This window comes from Garra rufa, chromosome 1 (assembly GCF_049309525.1).
Source record: "Garra rufa chromosome 1, GarRuf1.0, whole genome shotgun sequence".
Classification (NCBI taxonomy): domain Eukaryota; kingdom Metazoa; phylum Chordata; class Actinopteri; order Cypriniformes; family Cyprinidae; genus Garra; species Garra rufa.
The window spans coordinates 5,766,160-5,790,860 of record NC_133361.1 but is presented as its reverse complement, the minus strand read 5'-3'; the positions used below and the strand labels follow the sequence as shown (position 1 = coordinate 5,790,860).

Here is a 24,701-nt window from a genome sequence, read left to right as displayed (position 1 = left end):
ATCTAAAGTTTTCACAGTCAATAGAGTTCATCTTCATCTTCAAAACCAGCAGATTTAATTTATAACCACTTGAAAATAAAGTTCCTCTCTAAAGAACAGTTTTAAAAATGGTATGATGTTGTCGCATGATATCATTTTGTGTTTTCATATTATGTTCAATTGTCTTATAATACGTGTCACTTGTAGTTTTCTTTCTCTTTCTCGAAGTTAAGTAGGATTTTACAAACTGTTCTTGTTCAGAAAGATGAAGAAGAGGCTGTGGCACTTTAACGATTTCCTTCACAGTTTTTTTTTTTTAAACAACTAGTTATGATACATTTAAGAAAAGCAGATGCAAGATGTTTAGAACTGATATTTATTTGCTACTCAACCATTTATATTTGTTACCTTTTTAGTAAAACAATCATTTTTAATATAGCATCAACGACTTCTATTGTCTGCTGCTTGTATTTGCATTAGGGGAAAAAGTCATTTTATAGTTTTAATTATAATATTAGAAAGCCATGTATTGTTATGTTTTCTTTTTGGGCTTTCTGTTTTAAATTTCTCAATAAAGCTATTGAATTGATTTGAATTGAAAGCCTTTATTGTCATTGTCTTTTTCTGAAAACTGAAATTAGTCGTTGAATAGCCCTCACCACAATCCATTTTCCCTGCCATAGAAATGACATACTTAATCTATATTGGTGAATTTTGAACATGCTCTGTAGGATATCTCATAATATGTCTTTATAGACTTGCCACTTATTAAACTTACTAAGAAAGATAGAGTAAGAGTCTGAGCAAATAGCTGTTCTTAATTGCTAAATTTCCTCGACCCAATTAAGATGCTTCTTCTTCTTTGACATTTTATGGCGTCTGGCAAGGAACAGCTTTAGGTGCATATACTATATGAATGAGATATCATACCATTTGGATTTTATTGCAATATGCTCTACTGTTTCAGGAAGATCATATTTAACACAAAGTCCAGACTCATGTTTTCCTGTTGTAAATAATTATTGACAAAGTGCAGTGTGTCCAATTCAAAGACCAGATATAATGCTGTCTTCCTTTCTATTCCCCCAAATTTTCCTTTTCATTACCAACATTTTTTTTTGAATATTATATAAATGTTGTCCTTTTTCTCATCATCCAATTTACATTGCCACACATACATAGCCCTTCTATTTATAATTTACTCATTGGGACATTAAACTCTCTGGATGTTTTAATGTTTTGTTTGTTTTTCTCACAAATGCCAAATGCCAATACACTAGTTTCAGCTTCATCCTAAGAAAACTACATACCTAATAAAAACGTCATACACTGTCAAAACATATCTTTGAAAAAAAAAAAGGAAAAAAAAAAGAAGTGTTAATAAATTAGTTTTGTCTTTCGTTTATTAGAAATAGATGGAGAGGTTGGTGTTTATTACCTATACTGATTCCAGCCTCCTGGGGGCGGTCGAGACGCTCTTTCTTCACTCTTCAGCGCTCTTGAGGATCACTCGATGTGCGCATGCGCGAGTTAGAGAGCGGCGCACTTGTGTGTGAGAGAGATGTCCGGTGAGTCCTCTTTTTCTTCTCTATTATTTGCTTTTTGCTGTACTGCATATATTCATTTGCGTAAATGGTTTGAGTGTAGCAGGAATTTGAGGTAGCCTAAATGTCAGCTTCACGTATGAATACTGTGTAATTATTTATAACGTGTATTCAGTGTTGAAAGGAGACTTTTACTTGAACAAATGTCCTCCATTCAACCGGCAAAAACAATCGTTGGCTGCGTTCGAAACCGCATACTTCCATACTATATAGTATAGGCAAAAAGCAGTAGTCCAGTGCACTAATTCTCGTGAGGTTCGGACGAATGTGTACTTAATTTGCGTTCGAATATGCCTACTTACATACTAGTAGGAAAAATGAGAAAGAAGTAACGTTACGTTCGAAACCTCAGTATTCATAAAAGAGTAGGCGAGAAATCCCCGGATGTTCTACTGCTTCAGCCCAGATTCTGAAGTGTTCATCTGATGGACACTCTTCAATCCCAAGAGGCCAATACGTCATCATCGAACGTGATTGAGAACAGCGACGAGAGCGTTTACAAATGTGAGTATTACAAACCAAAACGCGGTTCCCTGTCTTAAAGTCGTATTTGTTGAGCTACTGTATCGTAAACTGCTGATCTGAATAAGGTGTAAACACATAAGTATATTTGTGATTTCGCTGTAAAACACGTTTTATTAGGTATAGCGAACAGGTAGCACACGTCTTCAAAAGCGGATTTACATAAAACATCTTAAAGATGATTATTAAATGTCTATTTAACAACTGATAGGAAAATGTTCTAAGATAATTATTTGTTAATTAAATAAATTATTATTTATTACAATGCTATTTCAGTTAACTCAATTGTTCCAAATTACCATATGTTGTATATGTTCTCTATTCTTATGTATGCTTTGGCAATGCAAAATGTGCTTTTGTCATGCCAATAAAGCTGTTTGAATTGAATTGAATTGAATTGAATTAGATGAGCACATCACAACACCAAACAGACATCTGAGCGTGTGCTTATGTAGAATTCACTGTGGTCAACATTGCTTTAGATGAATGCTATGTAAATAAACACATGTACATATAGTAACTAAACATGAGTTATCTGTTTCGCTTGTCTTTTAGTACTGTTGATAAATTCAGGAGCATTTGTATTGGATAAAAAGCCAATCAACACAACAGCTACCTGGTAAATGTAGCCTAGTATTGAGCACATGAATCAGAGATAACTGAATCTTGTCTGGATGACATCAATTTAAACCTTAAGTTGCAGTTTATTAATAATATTTAATAATAAAAAAAAAATATTTCAAATGGAGCTATTACAGCACTTTTCTGATTCTTGATGTCTGTGCCTTTGTTGCAGATCTTTTGTGGTGGAGCAGGATCTGAAAGGAAAGGTGACAGCAGCATTTATGGGGAAAAAAAACTTAATATAAAGTAAGATAATTTTGTAACTTCTCATGCAGAGATCCATTTACATTGTATCGTTAAAATGACAGCTTTTGTATTGTATTTGTGCATCTTTGTATGATCTGAAATGTCTGATCACACTGGTGTGTGCAGTAAGAAAAGAGAAATCCTCAGCAGCATCCTGGAAATGGTCTAGTGCCATGGATGAGACGCTCCATCACTCCACCTGCCGTTTGTCTCATCTGGACCAGATGTTGCTGCAGTCTCTTCATCCTCAAACACCAAAGAGCCAGCGAGAGCATCTAGAGAAAGACTAAAATACCAATATGTCTGAATAAAGCTTTTATCCATCTGTCTTTATTTATGTTCATGTTTACTTTAATTTATTATTTTACTCATTTATCCATGTTGTTGTCAGTGAATAAAATATAAGTTTCATTAACATATGCATTAATTATTTACACGATTGGAAAAAAAAATATGCTTGTTTAACTAAAAAATATAATTAATTGTATGTCAGCATTTATCATTTTTATTGATCAGTGCATTCTGAAGTAATCTTAATTTCTAAGTAGTAAAATCAACAGTCCTCTCCAAACACAAGATCTTCGAGAAGCGGATCCACGTCTCCTTTGTGCAGATATTGCAACCATGGAGGAAGATGTACTAGGTAGGGTTGTTGTGTTACTGATGCTATGAGGTGTTTGAGCACCTGTTGTGCTTTTTTTCTTATAATTACTGCATAACTAATTATTACAGGCTCAGGGAAATATGGTATTTATCTTTAACAACGAACAATCATAATGAGAAAAGTTAAAAACAGAATTATTAGGCTTGCTTACATCATAGTATGTAATTATATACACAGGAAAATGATTAAATATCTTTGAATATTCATAGCATTCATATAATCATAGTTCATCAAAAAATTGCATTTGTTGTTTTTTCTTATTTATAAGCCTCAGGGGTGAAACGAGAGAAATTCAACAAGAAAAAGGAAAACAAGGGATTTAATCCAGTTTTGTGTGTGGATAAACAATTTTTTAACACGAAACAAAGAAATAACTTCTTCAAGAAATAAATCATTTGGGTTTTCGTAACAAAAATATTTCTTCAAGAATTAAAAAATACAAAAACTTAAATGAACCCAAAAATGTATTTGTATTTTTAACGATACAGATTGTGTCAAAGCCGCTTTACAGTATTAAATAGGAAAATAGTCAATAATAATAAGAGTCAATAATACAAAAAGTATGTTAGTAATCGTGTCCAATTTGTAGATCAAACTTTGTATGGCAATTGCCTACTTTCTGCTGTTAACATCAAGTTCATGGTTCTCTTTTAAAAAAAATGTAACGAGTTTCTGAAAATGAACTGTTTTTACTTTTATTTCAGAGTTGATTGAAGAAAAGTAGGAGAATGGTGAATTGAGTGAAGCTGATGAGAGAAATCATGTCAAAATGAGTCGCTCTCAAACCGAACAGAAAGATTTAAAGAAATGCAGAGCCAAGAAATCTGTCACCTGCACTCTGTGTGGAAAGAGTTTGGCAAACAAACAAAGCCTTGCGCTTCACATGACAATTCACACTGGAGAGAAACTGTTCACTTGTGATCAGTGTGGGAAGAGTTTCTCACAATCGTCAACTCTTAAGCAACACATGAACATCCACACTAGAGAGAAACTGCATTCATGTGATCAATGTGATAAAACATTTTTGTGGGCTTCAAGCCTGACGAAGCACCTGAGAGTTCATACAAAGGAGAAGCCATATTCATGCCATTTGTGTGGAAAGAGTTTCTCACGTCTACATCATTTGAAAGTACATCAGAAAATACACACTGGTGTGAGAGAGTACATGTGCTTTGAGTGTGAAAAGACTTTTACTAGAGAAAGCCACTTAAGAAAGCACCAGATGATTCACACTGGAGAAAAACCGTATGTGTGTTCACATTGTGACAAGAGATTCAGCCGGTCAGAAAACCTGAGAAGACATGAGAGGATCCACACTGGAGAGAAACCGTATCACTGCACTGAATGTGGGATCTGTTTCAGACAATTATCTTCTCTACGCAGTCATACAAAAAATAATCACAGTGAGATCATCTTCAGATCCAGCACTTTCAGGTCTGATGCTGCACACAATAATGAATCAAGCAATAAAATATCATCTGGATCAATCAAGAGCCATGACAAAGAAACATCATCTAAAGTTTTCACAGTCAATAAAGTTAATCTTCATCTTCAAAACCAGCAGATTTAATTTAGAACAACTTGAAAATAAAGTTCCTCTCTAAAGAACAATTTCAAAAAGTTTTATTATTATATATGATTTTTCTTCATGATATAAATCATATTGTGTTTTCAAATTATGTTCTCTAACAGTACAAACTGTTCTTGTTCAGGAAGCTGAATGTCAGGATTGTGCTCTGTTCTGATCTTTTTTTCCTAATGTTTCCCCCCCCTGTGTTTCTATTGTAATTGGTTTGTTCCTTTGTCTCCCCCTTTTGGTTAGCGTTTTTGGCTTCTCCTATGCCCATATTTGTTCTTCCCCTTATTAGCTTGTTTGTTTACCACTCCCCTGTCTCAATATATTTATAGTCCTTAGTTCCACACTCCCCTTGTCCGTGATTAATGTTACTTGTGTCATTTCATTCTGGTTTATGTTTCATGTTTTCTTCATTAAATATCCGTTTTATAATTATTACAGTTTCCTGTCAGTTTCCTCCTTTCTCCAATTTACGACAGAGTGACAGAATCACGGACCTACAAAGATGATCTGGGCTGAGGACCAACTCATGAACCTGCAGCAAGGTGAGCGTTCGCTGGAGGAGTATGTGGAGGAGTTCCTGAGTGTTTACCCTCTGGTGAGATGGAGCAATCAGATGATTAACACATGCCTCCAGATGGGACTCTAAGGTGATTGTTTATTCCAATTGATTACTCCACATGATTGCTACCGTCCCGTAGCAGATTTTGTCAATTTTGTTCTCGACCTGTGTTATTCCCATTCCAAAGTTGAGGTGGAGGATGGTAATCCTCCTCCCACCTGGGAGCATGCAGTCACCCCATCTCACCAAAAGCCAGTATCCTCCACATATCACTCCAGCCAGCTCGATCCCCCCATGGCCCCACGTGTTCCCAAGTCCTCCATAGCTCCACGATGGTCCTCAGCCCAGTACCTCAGGCTGCCATGTCAGAGTCAGCTCACAAGATGGCCGCCCTTCCAGAGTCTGCACCCAAGATGGCTGCCATGCCTCGGCCAAGTTCCCGGCCAAGATGGCTGCTGTTCCTGAATCCCCAGTCAAGATGGCCATCAATCCTGAGTCCCCAGCCAAGATGGTGGCCAAGCCTGAGCCCCCGGCCTAGAAGGCCGCCAAGCTTGAGTCCCCGGACAAGATGGCGGTCTCTCCCGAGCCCCCAGAAAAAAGATGACGGTCTCTCCTGAGTCCCCGGACAAGATGGCCACCACACCAAAGTCTCCGCTTGTTCTGCCCAGCCCTCCAGAGTCTCCGCTGGTTCCGCACAGCCTTCAAGAGTCTCTGCTGGTTCCGCCCAGCCCTCTGTCTCGTCTCCCGAGCACCCTCAAGTGTCTGTTGTTCCACCCAGCCCTCTGTCTCGTCTCCCGAGCCCCCTCAAGTGTCCGCGCTTCCCGAGCACCCTCAAGTATCTGCACCTCCCGAGCACCCTCAAGTGTCTGTGGTTCCACCCAGCCCTCTGTCTCATCTCCCGAGCACCCTCAAGTGTCCGCGCGTCCCGAGCACCCTCAAGTGTTTGTGGCCCCCTGAATGGTCTGCTCCGCCCATGGCCTCCTGAGCTCTCTGACCCGCCATGGCCTCCTGAACTATCTGCCCCCCCAAGGCCTCCTGAGCTCTCTGACCCGCCATGGCCTCCTGAACTATCTGCCCCGCCATGGCCTCCTGAGCTCTCTGACCCGCCATGGCCTCCTGAACTGTCTGCCCCGCCATGGCCTCCTGAGCTCTCAAAATCGGAATGGCCCTTTGAACTGTTTGCTCCGCCATGGCCTTCTGAGCTCTTTAAAAATCCGCCATGTCCTCCTGAACTGTGTGCTCCGCCATGGCCTCCTGAGCTCTCTGACCCGCCATGGCCTCCCGAGCTCTCCAAATCGGAATAGCCCGTTGAACTGTCTGACCCGCCATGGTTTTACTAAATACAATTTAATCCTCATTATTTGCTTTCAATCCAAAAATATTCAGATTTACATTCATGTTCCCAGCAGTTTTCTAATTCTCTTTTAACTGGTAGTTTTTCTGAATGCCTTATTACAGTATAACCCAATACTTATAAACACTATAAACAGTAAACTACATACCCAATAAAACGACATACAATGTCAAAACACATATTTGAAAATAAAATAAAATAATTAAGTGTGAATAAATTAGTTTTGTCTTTCGTTCCATTAGATTAGATGGAGAGGGTGAGGTTTACGACCTATAATGATTCCAGGCTCCTGGAGGCGATCGAGACGCTCTTTCTTCATCTTCAGCGCTCTTGACGATCACTCGATTTAACAGTAATTTCACATAATATGGCGCGAAATAGTAGATGGGACATTGATAACAGTAATTTGATGGGAAGTGATCATTTTCCAATCGAAATTAGAATTGGATTTGAGCTAGAAGAATCTAACATTGAAATGAATCCTAGATGGAAATTTAAAACAGCAGATTGGAATAAATTTAAAGAACGTTGTGAGCAAAGCTTTATGAAATTAAACTGTTCAACAGAGGATATAGATTTTTATAATGACAGCGTATGTGAAATCTTATGTGACGTATCTGAAAAAATCACAGGGAAATAGTTGGAAGAACACAAAAGGAAAAGGAAAGCTCAATTGAATAAAGAAATGTCCATAGGAGTGTTTCCGATATTGAAGAAAGCCTACGACACGAAGGCTCACATTTGGAGAACACATACAAAAGGTTGTGGAGATGTTTAGCAGGAGGGGAATGGAGAGCTTCAAATCAATCTCTTAAGAGAATATACTTTGCAGTAGATCTACAATAGACTATGGTAGAATAATATATCAGCAGCAAAAAGTCTAATATCCAAAATAGATGCTATTCAAAATCAAGCACTCAGAATTTGCTGTGGAGCTGTCAGATAATCTCCTGTGGCGGCAATACAAGTGGAGGTGGGAGAAATGCCTCTTGATATTCGTGAACTCCAGCTTAAACTGGTATACTGGACGAGTCTTAGGGGGCATTCTCCAAATCATCCAGTCAAAAATGTGTTGAGAACCTGTTGGGAATATGAGAGAGCCCAAATGAAAAGTTTTGGATGGGAGATAGGGAAGCTTACCCAGACTATAGGGATAGATAAGCAGGCGGCAGATCATTTTCTTATCTAGCGCCTAGACTCAGGAACAATCTCCCTAACACTGTTCTCTTTGACCTGGCTTACACATAAAAACATTAACACATTCCTATAACTCAAATCCGTTAACCCTCATGTGGTGTTCAAAATCCTATTACACCTATGGTGTTCCCGGTCAAAAATGACAGGCCTATAAAAAAATAGCTTATAAATCACTCATTTAACCACATTTTCACCCAATCTTGGATTCAATTTCTATTTGCATCTAATTAATTGTGGGCCTCATTTATCTGAGAGTAGGCATCTCATTTTTTAAGTAAAAAAAATCATTATTTTTGAATAATTTTGGAAATATAAAAAAAAAAAATATGAACAAATATTGGTTCTGTTGATCACACTAGTCTACTTTAATGGTTCACCAGGAAGTTTGTTTTGAAAAACTTTTATTTTGTAAAAAATGGCACATAGTCACACTTGTGGTGTTCCCGGTCAAAAATGACAGGCCTATAAAAAATAGCTTATAAATCACTCATTTAACCACATTTTCACCCAATCTTGGATTCAATCTTTGTATCAACTTGTTTTCTTTCATTAGCCGCTTTTCCACTGTCGGGCCAGTGCGAGCCAGTGCTAAGAGCGTGCCGGGCGGGGCCAATGGCCTCGAGTCGCAAGCACCAAGACCAAAAGTAAGCTGCGTTTCCACTATCGAGCCAGTAGCCTCGCTGCGCAAACTTAAAGCCCGCCCTGTACACGCCTCTTTGAATCAAACATCACGAAACCTCTTCCCTTTCAGCGGGGAGATTGAAAGTAAGTCACCGTAGTTTGATTATCGAAGGAAGAGAGCCGAAGCGGCTGTGTGCTCCTTTCGGTGTTTTCTTGGTGGAAGATGAGGCAGCGAAAACAAGATGCGAAGACGGAGGCTCAGCAGCGTTTAAGGCGAAAGCTTATATTAGCTGCAAGGCGAAAAAGAACAATAAAGCGACGTGAAAGCCGGATACAGCGAATGCAGAAAGGTCTAATGTTGGTGAAGTCTGTTCTGATGCAAGTAGTGCTCTGCAACAGTTGTTTATGCAGCAGCAATATTTGTAATATATTACATTAATAAATCACTTGAAAAGAAGCTTTGTTTTTATGATCGACACACAAGTCTTTCGTCTAACTTGTATTACATTCAACTAAATGTTGCATATTATCTACACACTGCAAAAAATAACTACACAGTTGTACTTCTAGTATAATTTTGTATGCTTTTATTTAGGTACAGATACAGGTACAGTGTATGTTAACAATTTATCAAGGTGTGTTGGTGAGTTTCTGTGGGGTTTTTTGGACGATGTAAATAAACTTATTCATCAGATCTCATTTTTATAGGATCTTATTTGCATTTTTCCAAATTATATACGAGTAGATACTAATCAGACATGCATTTAAATGTTTTCATCACATAGTTGTCTGTAACAACAGTTAATAGTGTAACGATTACTGAATAGGACCTGATTTACACAGGACACAAAAGGTGCCCCATCAGATAACCATTTAAGTAATGTACCCATCAAAACGGCATTTCCATATAATATCTGCGTAATGTAAATTTCTTCTCTGGGCACCGCTTTGTCCATTGTGCGTTTTTATGGCTTTGTACTGCGCCGTGCGCCTGCAATTTCTTCAACTTGTCTCGAACTTGCACTGTGGTGCGCTGGATATTTAGCTTTGCGAGTCCAGCAACGATGTATTTTATCACGTCTTTGTTTCTGCAGACGCCGTCGAACTGGCGTTGTATATTGTCATCGGCCCAAATACACGAGCCCTGTATTAGTAATACAGCGAAATGCGCATACCGCAGACACGCTCCGCCTTTCACTTTGACCACGCCTCAAGCCCCGGCTGGCCCGCTTTGGCCCAAGGTTTTCGTCGGGCCGAAAAACCCGGGCCATTGGCCCTGAGGAAGCACCGACGAGGCACGATCAGGCCCCGGAAGTGACAGTGGAAACGCGACTGGCTCTGGCACGCACTAGCACGCCCGCTTTTGGCCCGACAGTGGAAACACGGCTATTTAGGACTGGTCTTATATTTAATTTGTGTTCCTGCTAAAAAATGACCAGCCATTAAAAAGTTAATGTAGAAGATCACAAAACACAGCACTTATATTTTGCAATGCTTTTATTTTGAGGAAAGGGGTGCACAGTAACACTTGTGCTGTTCCTTGACAAATCTAACCATTGTGACATACACGAAAGAACACATTAACACTGTCATATAGAGAACACAAATCAAACACTTCTTTCAGTTTTCCAAATTATGAACTAACCAAAATGACAAACACCATGTCTCTGTGTAAACTCATGCAAATGACTAACAAAAGCATTTAAAAAAAAAAAAAAAATTATCACTGTGAAAAAGAATGTTTCTTTCAGAAAGTAGTTTGTGTGTGTGTGTGGCATACATGTATCCATGCATGCACATGTCCAATGGCTCTATGTCTGCAAGCACACATATACATATGTGAACATGATAAACATGCTCCTGACAACTACATTTTTCTCTAATTTTCAGTCTCCCCCATTCACTTTCAATGACCAGGAGCTCGGATAAATGACTCCTACAATTAAACCGTTTGAAAATGAAATACAAAACCAGTCCTAATTGAAAGAAAACAAGTTGATAAAAAGATTGAATCCAATTTTTGGTGATAATATAGCATAACAAGTGATTTATAAGCTATTTTGTGTAGGCTGGTCATTTTTTACCGGGAACACCACAAGTGTGACTCTGTGTCATTTTGTACAAAATAAAAGCATTTCAAAATTTAACCATTTCATGGTTAAATATTAAAGTAGACTAGTGTGATCAACAGTGCAATTTATTTTCATATTTTTCTCAATATTGCCAAAATTATTAACAAATAATGCTTTTTTCACTCAAAAACTGAGGTGCATTAAGCTCAGATAAATGACTCCTACAATTAAACTGTTTGAAAATTGAATACAAAACCAGTCCTAATTGAAAGAAAACATGTTGATAAAAAGATTGAATCCAATTTTTGGGGATAATATAGCATAACGAGGGATTTATAAGCTATTTTGTGTAGGCCTGTCATTTTTGACCGGGAACACCATAGGTGTAACAAGGTGAAAAAAACAACACAAAAAAAGTAAAAAAAAAAGTTGTTATAGTCTCTGTGAAGTCACTACGTTTCAGTTCAATGCGATAACACTAACTAGTATTTTCAGGAAAAAGAAAATCTTCTCCAGTCAAAAATGACATGAACACCACATGAGGGTTAAAGGATCGTTAGGCTTCATTAATTAGGTCACTCGGAACCGAAAACACCTCCCATAACACCTGATGCACTTGTTGCATCATAAAAAGAATGGCATCTACGCTAATATTAGTCCGTTTCATTCATTCCGAGGTCACCATAGCCACCAGACCCAGCCTGTATCCAGATCAGATGGTCACTGCAGAGAGATGACTTCTATAGCCCTGAATGTCAACCAGATAGGCTCCAGAGACGGATCATCAATAAAGACCTCGCCAACCTAGACGGCCATCGGTGCTACACCACAGGAACCTGATGAGTTCTCTACAATCGGACATTGGTACAAACTGCTGGTTTGGTCTGGCCAGAGGAGAACTGGTCCCTCGACTGAGCCTGGTTTCTCCCAAGGTTTTTTTCTCCATCTCTGTCGCCTGTGGAGTTTTGGTTCCTTGCTGCTGTTCCTTGCTGCTGTCTGGCTTGCTTGGTTGGGGACACTTGCCAGCGATATTGTATACTATTTGAACTGAACTGACGATGATATCACTGAATTCATTGAACTACCTTTAACTGAAAATTGATTATTTACAATAATGCGTAACTTACACACTATGGTGCTGTTTAAATACTGTGCAGTTTCTTTGACACAATATGTATTGTTAAAAGCGCTATATAAATAAAGGTGACTTGACTTGACTTGACTAAGTGTAATGTATTAAAAAGGGTTAAATGAAGCGCTAGAGCGCCCCCCGGGGGAATGCTTTGTTTTTGCTGTGAGCTAATTGAAGACGAGAAGTGTTGGTGGTTCAGTCTGTTAATAAATGTCGTCTTCTGGATATTACAATGTTTCTGCAAGTCCTTAAAATTGTTTCTTCCTCCTTCCATGGTGATGCTGCAGCCGCTCGCACACAACAATTTGGCGACGAGGATGGGATATGAGAGAGGAAGTAGCTCAAAGTGAGTCGGACTAGAGGCTGGTGTAATACAAGAAGATGGCGGTGTTTAGCTCAGATGCAGGCCTGTGTTTCATAGAAGATAACGAGAGCTTCACAGACTATGAGGAGCATTTTGCACAATTTGTGGAAGCCAACGGAATTGATGAAAGCAATGTCTGTAGTAGGTGCAAAAACCTTTTCATTGCTTACGGATTTACTGGCACCGAAAAGACCATCTCAGACACCACTAACCGACATTTTGAAAGCGCTCAGAGACTTCTATGTGCCCAAGAAAAACGTCTTGAGCAAAAGATACAGTTTCCGAGCACGGAAGCAGCTGAATGGGGAATCCTTAGCCGAATATGTGGCCTCGTTAAAGGGATTAGCCTCCACCTGTGAGTTCGGCACTTCGTTGGAGGAACAGTTACGGGATCAGTTCGTGTACGGAATATGCAGTAAGGATTTACGAGCCCGGCTTCTGAGTGCAGCTAACAGTGAACAGTTGACCTGGTCTAAAGTATTGGACATTGTGAATAATTTTGAATGTACTATTTCAAGTTTAAAAGCCTTTCAGCATGCACCAATGAGAACCGACAGCGTAATTTACACTAAGCCAGAGAGAGAGCCCCCGGGAGCGGAGGAGAGAACGCCAGGGAAGAGCAGACGCGATAAGAGCGAATTAACCCCCTGTTACCGTTGTCTGGGAAAGGGACATGCTGCGTCGAACTGCAAGTATAAGGATTTTCAATGTAGAGCCTGCCACAAAAAGGGACATTTAGAACGTGCCTGCCGAAATGCCACGTCTAAAAAAAACAACAGAAAAAAAAGCGGCTTCACTAAATCACGAGCCGCAAATAAGCCAGCTTGGGAACGCGAGACGAAATACATCTCCACTGAAGGGGGCAGCGAGGGAGAGATTGCGCCACGGACAACAAAGGGAGTGCTGTTCCGTTCTTGAAAGGCAAATTGGAGTGCCGATCAGCTATCTCGACCACCAGACTCAGATGCAAAGGATGATCTGAACCAGCCCACTGTGGAAGCTGAGCTGCAACAATCAGAGACTAATAAGGACTATGGACTGTTTGCGTTAAAGGGGAACAGTGAGTATGTAAAACCCTACATGGTGATGATCAGATGTAATGGTGTTAAGGTAAAGATGGAGGTTGATACAGGTGCAGCCATGTCCATCATTTCAGAGACATTGTACAGAAAGAGGTTCAAAAGATGTAAACTTCAGCCATGTGAAGTAACTTTGAGGACATACTCTTCAGAGCAAATTCCACTGTTGGGTCAGTTTCAGGTAACTGTGAAATGCAAAGAACAGACAAAAACCCTGTTTTTAATGGTGTCTAAGGGTAAGGGGCCTAGCCTCATGGGTAGAAACTTGATTCAGCACTTACATCTAGACTGGTCTAGAGTGAACCATGTAGCTAACCCAGTAAGTGAGCTTACAGAGAAATACTCCAACGTGTTTAATTCAGAAAAAGGGGTAATTTCAGGTGTACGGGCCAAATTGCAAGTCGCTGAAAATGCCGTTCCAAAGTTTTGCAAGAGTAGAACGGTGCCATATGCCAAGAGAGAAGCTGTTGATAAACAGTTACAACTGTTAGAGAAGCAGGGTGTAATTACACCTGTGGAGTGCAGTGAATGGGCGGCACCAATCGTGTGTATACCAAAAAAAATGGAGAGGTGCGCATTTGTGGCGATTACAAGGTCATGGTCAACCCGTGGTTAGCTGCTGACAAATATCCCTTGCCAAAACCTCAAGATCTGTTTGCATCGTTGGCTGGAGGTAAACACTTTACCAAGCTAGACTTAACTCAGGCTTACCAGCAGGTAGAGTTAGACCCAGAATCTAAGCCTTATCTGACTATTAACACTCAAAAAGGATTATATCACATGAATCGGTTGCCCTATGGTGTGTCTAGCGCACCTGCAATCTTTCAACGTATAATGGATCAGACGTTACAAGGTCTGTTATTTGGATGACATTCTGATCACTGTAAAAAACGAAAGTGAACATTGGGACAATGATGGACAGGTATTTCGAAGGTTACAAGAAAGAGGGATTAGAGTGAACAGGGACAAATTTGTGTTCTGTCAGCCTCATGTAACCTATTTGTGGCACCGAATTGATCAGGAAGGTGTGCACCCAGCCCCGGAAAAGGTTGAGGCTGTTGAAAACGCCCCCGCACCCAAAAACGTGACGGAGCTTAGAGCTTTTTAAGCTTTACTCTCGTATTATGGAAAATTCTTGGAAAAACTTGTCGACTGTATTTAAACCGATGAGGGAACTATTACACAAGGATCGGTCTTGGCAGTGGTCGGAGGCATGTCAAGCATCGTTTGAAGAAGCTAAAAAGCTTTTGTCTTCTTCAAAGGTGCTGACACATTTTGACCCTCAGTTACCCATATTGCTAGCGTGCGATGCATCTGCATATGGAGTAGGGGCAGTGATTTCTCATCAAATGTCTGATGGTTCGGAAAAACCCATTGCTTATGCTTCTCACACTTTAAGCAAGTCGGAAATTGAACTATTCCCAAATTGAAAAAGAAGCCTTGGGCATCATTTTTGGAGTGCAAAAGTTTAGAGACTATTTATACGGCTGAAAATTTTTGCTCATTACGGATCATCAGCCTTTGGTTACGATTTTGGGACCAAAAACGGGAGTGCCAGCTTTAGCAGCTGCGCGGTTACAAAGATGGGCATTGCTTTTGGCGGCATACCAATATGACATTAGATATAAATCTTCTGCATTACACGCAAATGCTGACGGGCTTTCGCGATTGCCCGTACGAAAGACTGGACAAAAGTGTAATACAGAATTTAAAGTCTCATTTATCGAGGCAATTCCTAAAGCTGAAAAAGACATTAAAATTGAAACTGAAAAAGATGAAGTTCTGAGAAAAGTGACACTGTTCACATTGAATGGTTGGCCAAAATTAATGGCAGATGATAAACTGAAACCATATTGGTATAGACGTCAAGAGCTCACAATTGAGAATGATTGTCTACTGTGGGGTTTAAGAGTAATTGTACCAGACTCACTATGACCACAACTCTTGAAAGAACTACATGAGTCACATCTAGGGATGGTCAAGAGTAAGGCAGTAGCCCGTAGTCATTTTTGGTGGCCTAAATTAGACGAAGACATCGAAAACATGATTAACCAATGCAGAGTATGTGCATTAAACCAAAAACAGCCTAATGTTGTGTCTGTACATCCCTGGAAATGGCCGGAACATCCATGGGAGAGAGTTCATGTTGATTTTTGTGAAAAGGGAAAGAACCAATTTCTCTTAGCTATGGATGCCTATTCTCGTTGGCCAGAAATCAAGCTGATGACCACTACCACTGCTAAAGCAACTGTTGAGGTTATGCGCAGTATGTTTTCTAGCTATGGATTACCTAAAGTAATCGTTTCTGATAATGGACCTCAATTTGTGTCCAGGGAGTTTGAAACCTTTTTGGAAAATAATGGAGTAAAACATGTCAAATCGGCATTGGACAAACAGAAGGATTTGGACATTACACTTCAGTGTTGCATTGACAGATTTTTGTTCAGTTACAGAAATGCTCTTTTGACAGTGACAGAAAAAACTCTTTCTGAATTGTTTCTCAAAAGAAAGATTAGAACGAGGCTATCTCAGATACAGCCACGGTTCTCTTCTCAAATGCAAGAAAAGCAGCAAGTGCAGACAACAAGTTCTGCTCGTGTGAGGGCATTTTACCCACAGCAGAAGGTACTTGTGAAGCAATTCAGGGGAGAGGAAGAAAAGTGGAAGTTAGGAGAAATTGAGAGACCGTTAGGTCCGGTTACGTACCTGGTCTGGGTAGAAGGCAAGGCCTACAAAAAGCATGTAGATCAGATGAGAGCAACACAATTAAAGGTGGCCGAGCAGGAGGTGGAAGCACTTTCGGCTAAAAACTTGTGTGACACTTCTGAAAAGGGGTTAAGTGTGAATGAAAATTCAGCAGAGGTACCGGAAGTATCTCAAGGTTCTGATTATACTCGGCCTTTCAGGGTAAGAAGGGCTCCACAGAGATTAAATCTGTAAAACACTGTTCGATAAAGTGTAAAGGTGTTGCGATTGTGATTTTTGGTTTTTGGTTGAATAATTGAACAAAGTGTATTTTCTAAATGGTTGGATTTTGAGTGATTTGGAGGAAGCGTTAATTTTCAGGGGAGGAAAATGTAATGTATTAAAAAGGGTTAAATGAAGCGCTAGAGCGCCCCCCGGGGGAATGCTTTGGTTTTGCTGTGAGCTAATTAAAGGTGAGAACTGATGGTGGTTCAGTCTGTTAATAAATGTCGTCTTCTGGATATTACAATGTTTCTGCGAGTCCTTAAAATTGTTTCTTCCTCATTCCATGATGATGCTGCAGCCGCTCGCACACAACACTAAGCTCAATATTAGTCCATTGCAATGGATTGAAGAGACAAAACAAACATGCACAATAATTTGTTCAGATTCTCTATCAGCCCTTAATAGTCTAATGAAGGGAAAATCAGATACTAGACAAGACATTTTAACAGAAATATTACAGACCTGTACAGAATCAATCAAATGAACATAATAGTAGCATTTATGTGGGTTCCGGCACATGTAGGAATATAAAGTAATGGAGAAGTGGATAAACTGGCAAAGAGGGCTCTGAGGCATGATAACATAGAAATAGATTTCCCTCTGGGGAAATCTGAAGTCAAGAGAATAATAAAAACAGCTGTAAATCAAATTTGGCAAGGAAAGTGGGATAAAGGACATAAAGGGCGACATATGCACAACATACAAAATTAAGTAGGTTTAATTAGAACAAGCTTTGGCCATAGAAAGGAAGATACAATAATTTCTCGCCTGAGAATTGGACATACAGGACTAAATAAATCACTACAGTTGATAGGGAAACACGACAATGGACAATGTAGCAAATGTGGTCAGCCGGAGACTATAGAACATGTTATATTTCATTGTGGAGCATACAAAAGAGAAAAATTACAATTTAAAAATGACTTGATGCAAATAGGAATCAACACAATATATATGGAAAATGTTCCAAGTTGTAAATATAAAGGATATGAAGTATTGATACACTTTTTAAAATCAATAGATCCCTTTAAGAGAATTTAGTTTTTTTTTCAGTTCTTTTTTCTCTCCTCATCTCCCCCCATTCTGTCCATTCATAAACATCCAATCCCCACTTCCTGCGTTACCTCGTGAAAACAGAGCTCATACTCCAAACCCCCAGTAGATGGCGACATGTACCAAAGTTGGATGCCAGCCGCCATGACTGAAGAAGACGATCACTCGATGTGCGCATGCGCGAGTTATAGAGCGGAGCTGCCTGAGAGAGAGAGAGAGAGAGATGTCCGGTGAGTCCTATTTTTCTTCTCTATAATTAGATTTTTGGCGTCCTGCATATCTTCATTTGCATGATTAGGATTGAGTGTAGCATGAATGTGAGGTAAATGTCAGCTTCAGTTATGAATAAATGTGTAATTTTATTTATAACAGTGAAGAGAGGAGACTTTTACTTGAACAAATGACCTCCATTCATCCAGCAAAAACAATCGTTGTGTCTAATGATTATTTGATTACGGAGTGGTTTAGGACCACAATGAATGACTTCACAAATGAAGTCTTTTTATGAACTGGGTAGCCTACTTTTTTCTTAAACTTCTTTTGTAATAATGAACCAGCAAATAATAAGAGACTTTCTATGAACTGGGCACTTTTTTCTTTTTACAAAATGTATGTCAAGTCAAGTCAACTTTATTTATAGCGCTTTTAACAACACAGATTGTGTCAAAGCAGAATTACAGTATTAAATAGGAAAATAGTTTGTCAATAATACAAAAAGTATGTTAGATAATTGTGTAGTTGGTTAAACGTATTTAATAGTCTCATTTTAAGATCAATCTTTTGTATGGCAATTGCCTACTTTCTGCTGTAACATCAAGTTCACAGTTCTCTCTTTTATTTATTAACAAGTTTCTGAAAATGAAATGTTTTTCTTTTAATTTCAGAGTTTATTGATGAAAATGTGGAGAATGAAGAATTGAGTGACGCTTATTGGAAAAATCATGTCAAAATGAGTCGCTCTCGAAAAAAAAAAAAAGATTTAAAGAAAAGGAGAGCCAAGAATTCTTTCACCTGCACTCAGTGTGGAAAGAGTTTGTCAACCAAACAAAATCTGGAGTTTCACATGAGAGTTCACACTGGAGAGAAACCGTTCACTTGTGATCAATGCGGGAAGAGTTTCTCACAATCGTCAAGCCTTAAGGTCCACATGAACATCCACACCAGAGAGAAACTGTACGCATGTGATCAATGTGATAAAACATTTTTGTGTGCTTCAAACCTAAAGACACACATGAGAGTTCATACAAAGGAGAAGCCATATTCATGTCATTTGTGTGGAAAGAGTTTTTCATTTCTACAATATTTGAAAGTACATCAGAAAAGACATACCGGTGTGAGAGATTACATGTGCTTTGAGTGTGAAAAGACTTTTATAACAGCTGAACAATTAAAACTGCATGAGAGGATTCACACTGGAGAAAAACCTTATATGTGTTCACACTGCGACCAGAGATTCATAAATTCTGGAGTCCTGAAAAGACATGAGAGAATCCACACTGGAGAGAAACCTTATACGTGTGATCAATGCGGAAAGAGCTTTGCACAAAAAGTACACCTTAACGCACACATGATCATCCACACTGAAGAGAATCCGCACGCATGTGATCAATGTGGCAAAGCATTTTTGTGGGCTTCAAGCCTGAAGACACACCTGATAGTTCATACAAAGGAGAAGCCACATTCATGCCATTTGTGTGGAAAGAGTTTTACACATCTACGCAGTTTGAAAGTACATCAGAAAATACATACTGGTGTGAGAGACTACATGTGCTTTGAGTGTGGAAAGACTTTTACTACAGCTAAACAATTAAAACAGCACCAGTGGATTCACACTGGAGAAAAACCCTACAAGTGTTCACACTGCGACCAGAGATTCATACAGTCAGGAAGCCTGAAAAGTCATGAGAGAATCCACACTGGAGAGAAACCTTATACATGTGATCAATGCGGAAAGAGTTTTGCACAAAAAGGACAACTTAAGAGACACATGAGCATCCACACTGGAGAGAAACCTCATGTGTGTTCACACTGCGTCAAGAGATTCAGACTTTTACAAATGCTAAAAAGACATGAGAGGATCCACACTGAAGAGAAATCGTGAGGCCAGCAGAGGGTGCTCACCCTGTGGTCTGTGTGGGTCCTAGCACCCCATTATAGTGACGGGGACAATATACTGCCAAAAAGCACCGTCCTTTAGATGAGACGTTAAACCGAGGTCCTGACTCTCTGTGGTCATTAAAAATCCCAGGATGTCCTTCGAAAAGTGTGGAGGTGTGACCTCAGCATCCTGGTAAATTTGCCCATTGGCCTCTGACCATCATGGCCTCCGAATCATCCCCATATTCTGATTGGCTTCATCTGATTGGCTGTCTCCTCTCCACCAGTAAGCTGATGTGTGATGGGCGTTCTGGGGCACTCTGGCTGCCGTCGCATCATCTAACGTTAGATTGATGTGCGCATCCAGTAGCCAGAGCTGTATCCCTTCTAGCATAAACCGCAGGCGACGTCGCTCCCGCAAGCTCCACTCGCTGAATTATCTAGATTCTAGAAGACGGCTACAAACAAAGTTAAGTCTGACACGGATAAAGGGACCAATGGCCGGCCAGATAGGGTTCATCTTTGGGGGAAAAAAAGAAGGAAGAAAACATACATTTTTTTTCTACTTTTTAGTAGTGATGGAAAAATGAAGCTTTTCGACGCACCAAAGGGTTCCCCTCAACTGTTAATAAAAGGTTCATTACTCGAAGCTTTCCAACACGTTGTACACTAATGACATCTTGTGGTCAAAGGTGGAAAACGTTTAATTCGCATCCCAGATGTCCAAGCGATTTTTGGACAATTTCATAAATTAAATAAATTTGTGCTACGAAAACCATAAGAAATATTTTACTTACACGAGGTTTACATAATTTAATCTGTAAATAAACTTAAAAAACAAAAGTACAAGCATGATTCGTGTATGCATAGATGATCAAGTTAATTAGGAATATTGTTGCGTTGATTAATATTAATATTCAAAGCTTCTGTGTCGAACCTCACATTATTATTTTTTAGTAAATTGTAGCTTGACCATTCAAACCTTGTTTCTCTGTTTGTTTGTTTTTCTGGCATGTGATGCTATTTTATTTATTGTTTTTATTTAATTATTTTCATTGTATGTGTGTGTGCTTCTAACATGTTTGGTGGGTAAAATAAATGTTGCAAATTCAAATTAGAGCATTTTTCCGCAATGGATGCATTTTCAGCCTATAAGGTAACAATAATATAATAAGATAACCTTGTTTGAAATGGGTTTGGCTAAAAGAAAACGTTGGTTTTGTCTATAGTACTAGGTACTTCAATATTGACTGGGTTAAATTAAATTGCATTACTAAAAATAGAGTAAATGTAATCAGTTTTCGTCGACTAAAACTAGACTAAAATAGTCGTGGGTAATTCTAACTAAAATAAGACTAAAATACTCAGACTTTTAGTCGACTAAAACTTGACTAGACTAAAAGGAGTATGAACTTGACTAAAACTAATAAAAACTAAAATGTCAGGTTCACACAAAGACTAGATTAAAACTGAAATTAAAATCGGCCGCCAAAAACAACACTAGTGTCTAGAAAAGCGGTACATAAATGTAATGAATTATTATTATTATTATGACAAAGAAACATCATCTAAAGTTTTCACAGTCTGTAAAGTTCATCTTCATCTTCAAAACCTGCAGATTTAACTTGGATCCACTCAAAAATAAAGGTCCTCTCTAAAGAACAATTTCAAAAAGTTTTATTCTTGTATGATTTTGCTTCATGATATTGTGTTTTCTTATTATGTTCAATTGTCTTTTGATATTTTTGATATTTTATCAACGACTTTTATTGTCTGCTGGTTGTATTTGCTTTAGGGGAAAAAGTCATTTTATAGTTTTAGTTATAATATTAGAAAGCCATGTAGTGTTTGCTTTTTGGGCTTTCTGTTTTAAATTTCTCAATAAAGCTCTTTAATTTATTTGAATTGAAAGTCTTTATTGTCTTTGTCTTTTTTTCTGAATACAGTGAAATTATTCGTTGAATAGCCCTCACCACAATCTGTTGTCCATGTCATAAAACTGATATATTAATCTATATTGGTGAAGTTTGAATATGCTTTGTAGGATATCATATAATATGTCTTGTCTAGATGTAGACTTGCCACTTAATAAGACAAAGCACAAATAACTGTTCTCAATAGCTGTATTTCCTCGACCCAATTAAGCTTCTTCTTAGACATTTTATAGCGGTTGGCAAACCAGTTTTAGGTGCATAAACTATATGAAGTATACAATTTAATACTGTGAAGTTGCTTTAACACAATCTGTATTGTATAAATCGCTATATAAATAAAGGTGACTTGACTTGAAGTTCTTCTGTAAGTTGTAATCTTTCGATTTCATTTAGATTTTATTGCAACCTGTTCAACTGTTTCAGGAAGATCATATTTAACACAAAGTCCAGACTCATGTTTTCCTGTTGTATATAATGATTGATTAAGTGCAGTGTGTCCAATTCTAAGACCAGATATAATGCTGTCTTCCTTTTTATTCCCAAAAATTCTCCTTTCATTTCCAACTATTTTTGAATATTATATAAAGGTTGTCTTTTTTTCTTATCATCCAATTTACATTGCCACACATACATAGCCCTTTTATTTCTAATTTACTCATTGGGACATTAAACTGTCTGGATGTTTTAGTGTTTTGTTTGATTTTTTGATCCACCACTTCATTTCCTTCTATTCCAATATACACAGGTATCCATACAAAAGAGATAATGGCTTTTGTTTGCATACTGAACAAACTTTGTAAGATGTCTGATAAAATGTCTCGTCTAGTTAAAGATGTAAAACACTTTCTGAACATATGAGGACTACAGTTATATTATTCAACCCACTGACGAGCCAATAATAGTGCAGTCGTTTCTGTAGCATACACTGATAGATGATCTTTAGATTCTTGTCTGTTTTTATCATTTATACTCACTAGAAGCTGAAAATCAGCGACAGACATCAGGAATAACCACAGCACATTTACTTAATACAATTTGATGAGCCTCATTATTTGCTTTCCATCCAAAACTATTCAGATTTACATTCATGTTCCCAGCAGTTTTCTAATACTCTTTTAACTGGGTGTATTTCTGAGTGCCTTTAACAGTAGCCCAATACAACAATTTCAGCTTCAACCTAAGAAAACTAGGGAACACTAGAGTTGTCCGGTGAGTCCTCTTTTTCTTCTCTATTATTTTCTTTTTGCTGTCTAGCATATCTTCATTTGCTTAATTAGGTTTGAGTGTAGCAGGAATTTGAGGTAAATGTCTGCGTCACATAAATATAAATAAATAAATAACTGTAATTTTATTGATAACGTGTATTCAGTGAAGAGAGGAGACTTTTACTTGAACAAATGTCCTCCATTCATCCGGCAAAAACAATTGTTGTGTCTAATGGTTATTTGATTAAGGAGTTGTTTAGGACCAATAATTTCACAAATGAAGTCCTTCTATGAACTGGGTAGCCTACTTTTTTCTTTAAATTTCTTTTGTAATAGGAAACATCTTGAGAGTTGTTGAATAATCTCAATGAAGCGGCAAATAATAAGAGACTTTCTATGAACTGGGTACTTTTTTCTTTAAACAAAATGTATGTCAAGTCACCTTTATTTATATAGCGCTTTTAACAATACAGATTGTCTCAAAGCAGCTTTACAGTATTAAATAAGAAAATAGTGAGTTAATAATACAAAAAAAGGATTCTCTCATTTATTTTTATTTTCATTGTTTTTTTCTGAATACAGTGAAATTAGTGGTTGAATAGCCTTCACCACAATCCGCTGTCCATTATCTATATTGGTGAATTTTGAACATGCTCTGTAGCATATCACATAATATGTCTTGTCTATATGTAGACTTGCCACTTAATAAATTTACTAAGACTTTTCTCAATTCTTGTCCGTTTTTATCATTTATACTCACTAGAAGCTGAAAATCAGCGACAGACATCAGGAATAACCACAGCACATTTACTTAATCAACTTTGATGAGCCTCATTATTTGCTTTCCATCCAAAACTATACAGATTTACATTCATGTTCCCAGCAGTTTTCTGATACTCTTTTAACTGGGTGTATTTCTGAATGCCTTTAACAGTAGCCCAATACACCAGTTTCAGCTTCAACCTGAGAAAACTACATACCTAATAAAACATATATACAATGTCAAAACCCATCTTCTGAAACCCTTTTTCAAATGTTGAAATGTAAATAAATTAGTTTTGTCTTTCGTTCCATTAGATTAGATGGAGAGGGTGGGGTTTATGACCTATACTGATTCCAGCCTCCTGGGGGCGATCGAGACTCTTTCTTCATCTTCAGCGCTCTTGAGGATCACTGATGTGCGCATGCGCGAGTTAGAGAGCGGAGCTGCGTGAGAGAGAGAGTTGTCCTGTGAGTCCTCTTTTTCTTCTCTATTATTTGCTTTTTGCTGTCCTGCGCATGTTATTTTGCGTGATTAGGTTTAGTGTAGCAGGAATTTGAGGTAAATGTCAGCCTCACGCATGAATAACTGTGTCATTTTATTTATTGCATGTGTATTCAGTTCAGAAAGTGGACTTTAGCTTCGTTCATCTGGCAAAAACGACCATTGTGTCTAACTTTCCTTCGTTTATGAAATATGAGTTGAATACGGAGTTGTTTAGGACAAATAATTTCACAAATGAGGAAAGTCCCGTTATGCTGTAAATCTTAGTTAGACACTGCCTTGTTTTCAACCGAGGGTTTGCTGAATAACTGTTACTGAATGCGGGAAAGAACCCAAATCAAGTTTAGCTGCACATTTTTATACCATTATTTCTCTAATGAAGTTTATTTTTGGCTGATCAAATGTGTTACAGTCACTGTTATAACGTGAAAAATTGAGTTTTTATTTTGATATTCATGATAGACAATCATTTATTCAAATTATTTTTACATTGTTGTAGCTAATTCTTACGCAGATTTTACCTTTAATGCAATTGGTGGACCTGTCAGACGGTCCCTTAAGCATGATGTTGCTACATAGTAA

The 24,701-nt window shown here is 38.3% G+C and overlaps 2 protein-coding genes across 4 annotated transcripts; both read left to right on the top strand.

Annotated features, from left to right (window-relative positions):
* Positions 1–1,487: 1,487 nt before the first annotated feature.
* On the top strand, positions 1,488–5,631 carry LOC141328501 (uncharacterized). Of its 3 annotated transcripts, none has more exons than XM_073835399.1 (4): positions 1,488–1,547; positions 2,902–2,988; positions 3,102–3,618; positions 4,344–5,631. In XM_073835399.1, exon 4 carries the CDS (start codon positions 4,409–4,411, stop codon positions 5,207–5,209), a length of 801 nt encoding a protein of 266 aa, XP_073691500.1. In that variant the 5' UTR covers positions 1,488–1,547; positions 2,902–2,988; positions 3,102–3,618; positions 4,344–4,408; the 3' UTR covers positions 5,210–5,631. The 3 variants fall into 3 exon arrangements, with proteins under 3 accessions (XP_073691500.1, XP_073691503.1, XP_073691502.1); XM_073835401.1 differs by lacking the exon at positions 1,488–1,547 and adding an exon at positions 1,556–2,087; XM_073835402.1 differs by having other exon boundaries at positions 3,102–5,631.
* A 12,186-nt stretch (positions 5,632–17,817) lies between these two features.
* On the top strand, positions 17,818–21,698 carry LOC141328452 (uncharacterized). The gene is made up of 2 exons (XM_073835396.1): positions 17,818–17,849; positions 18,504–21,698. Exons 1-2 carry the CDS (start codon positions 17,843–17,845, stop codon positions 19,718–19,720), a joined length of 1,224 nt encoding a protein of 407 aa, XP_073691497.1. The 5' UTR covers positions 17,818–17,842; the 3' UTR covers positions 19,721–21,698.
* Positions 21,699–24,701: the final 3,003 nt, after the last annotated feature.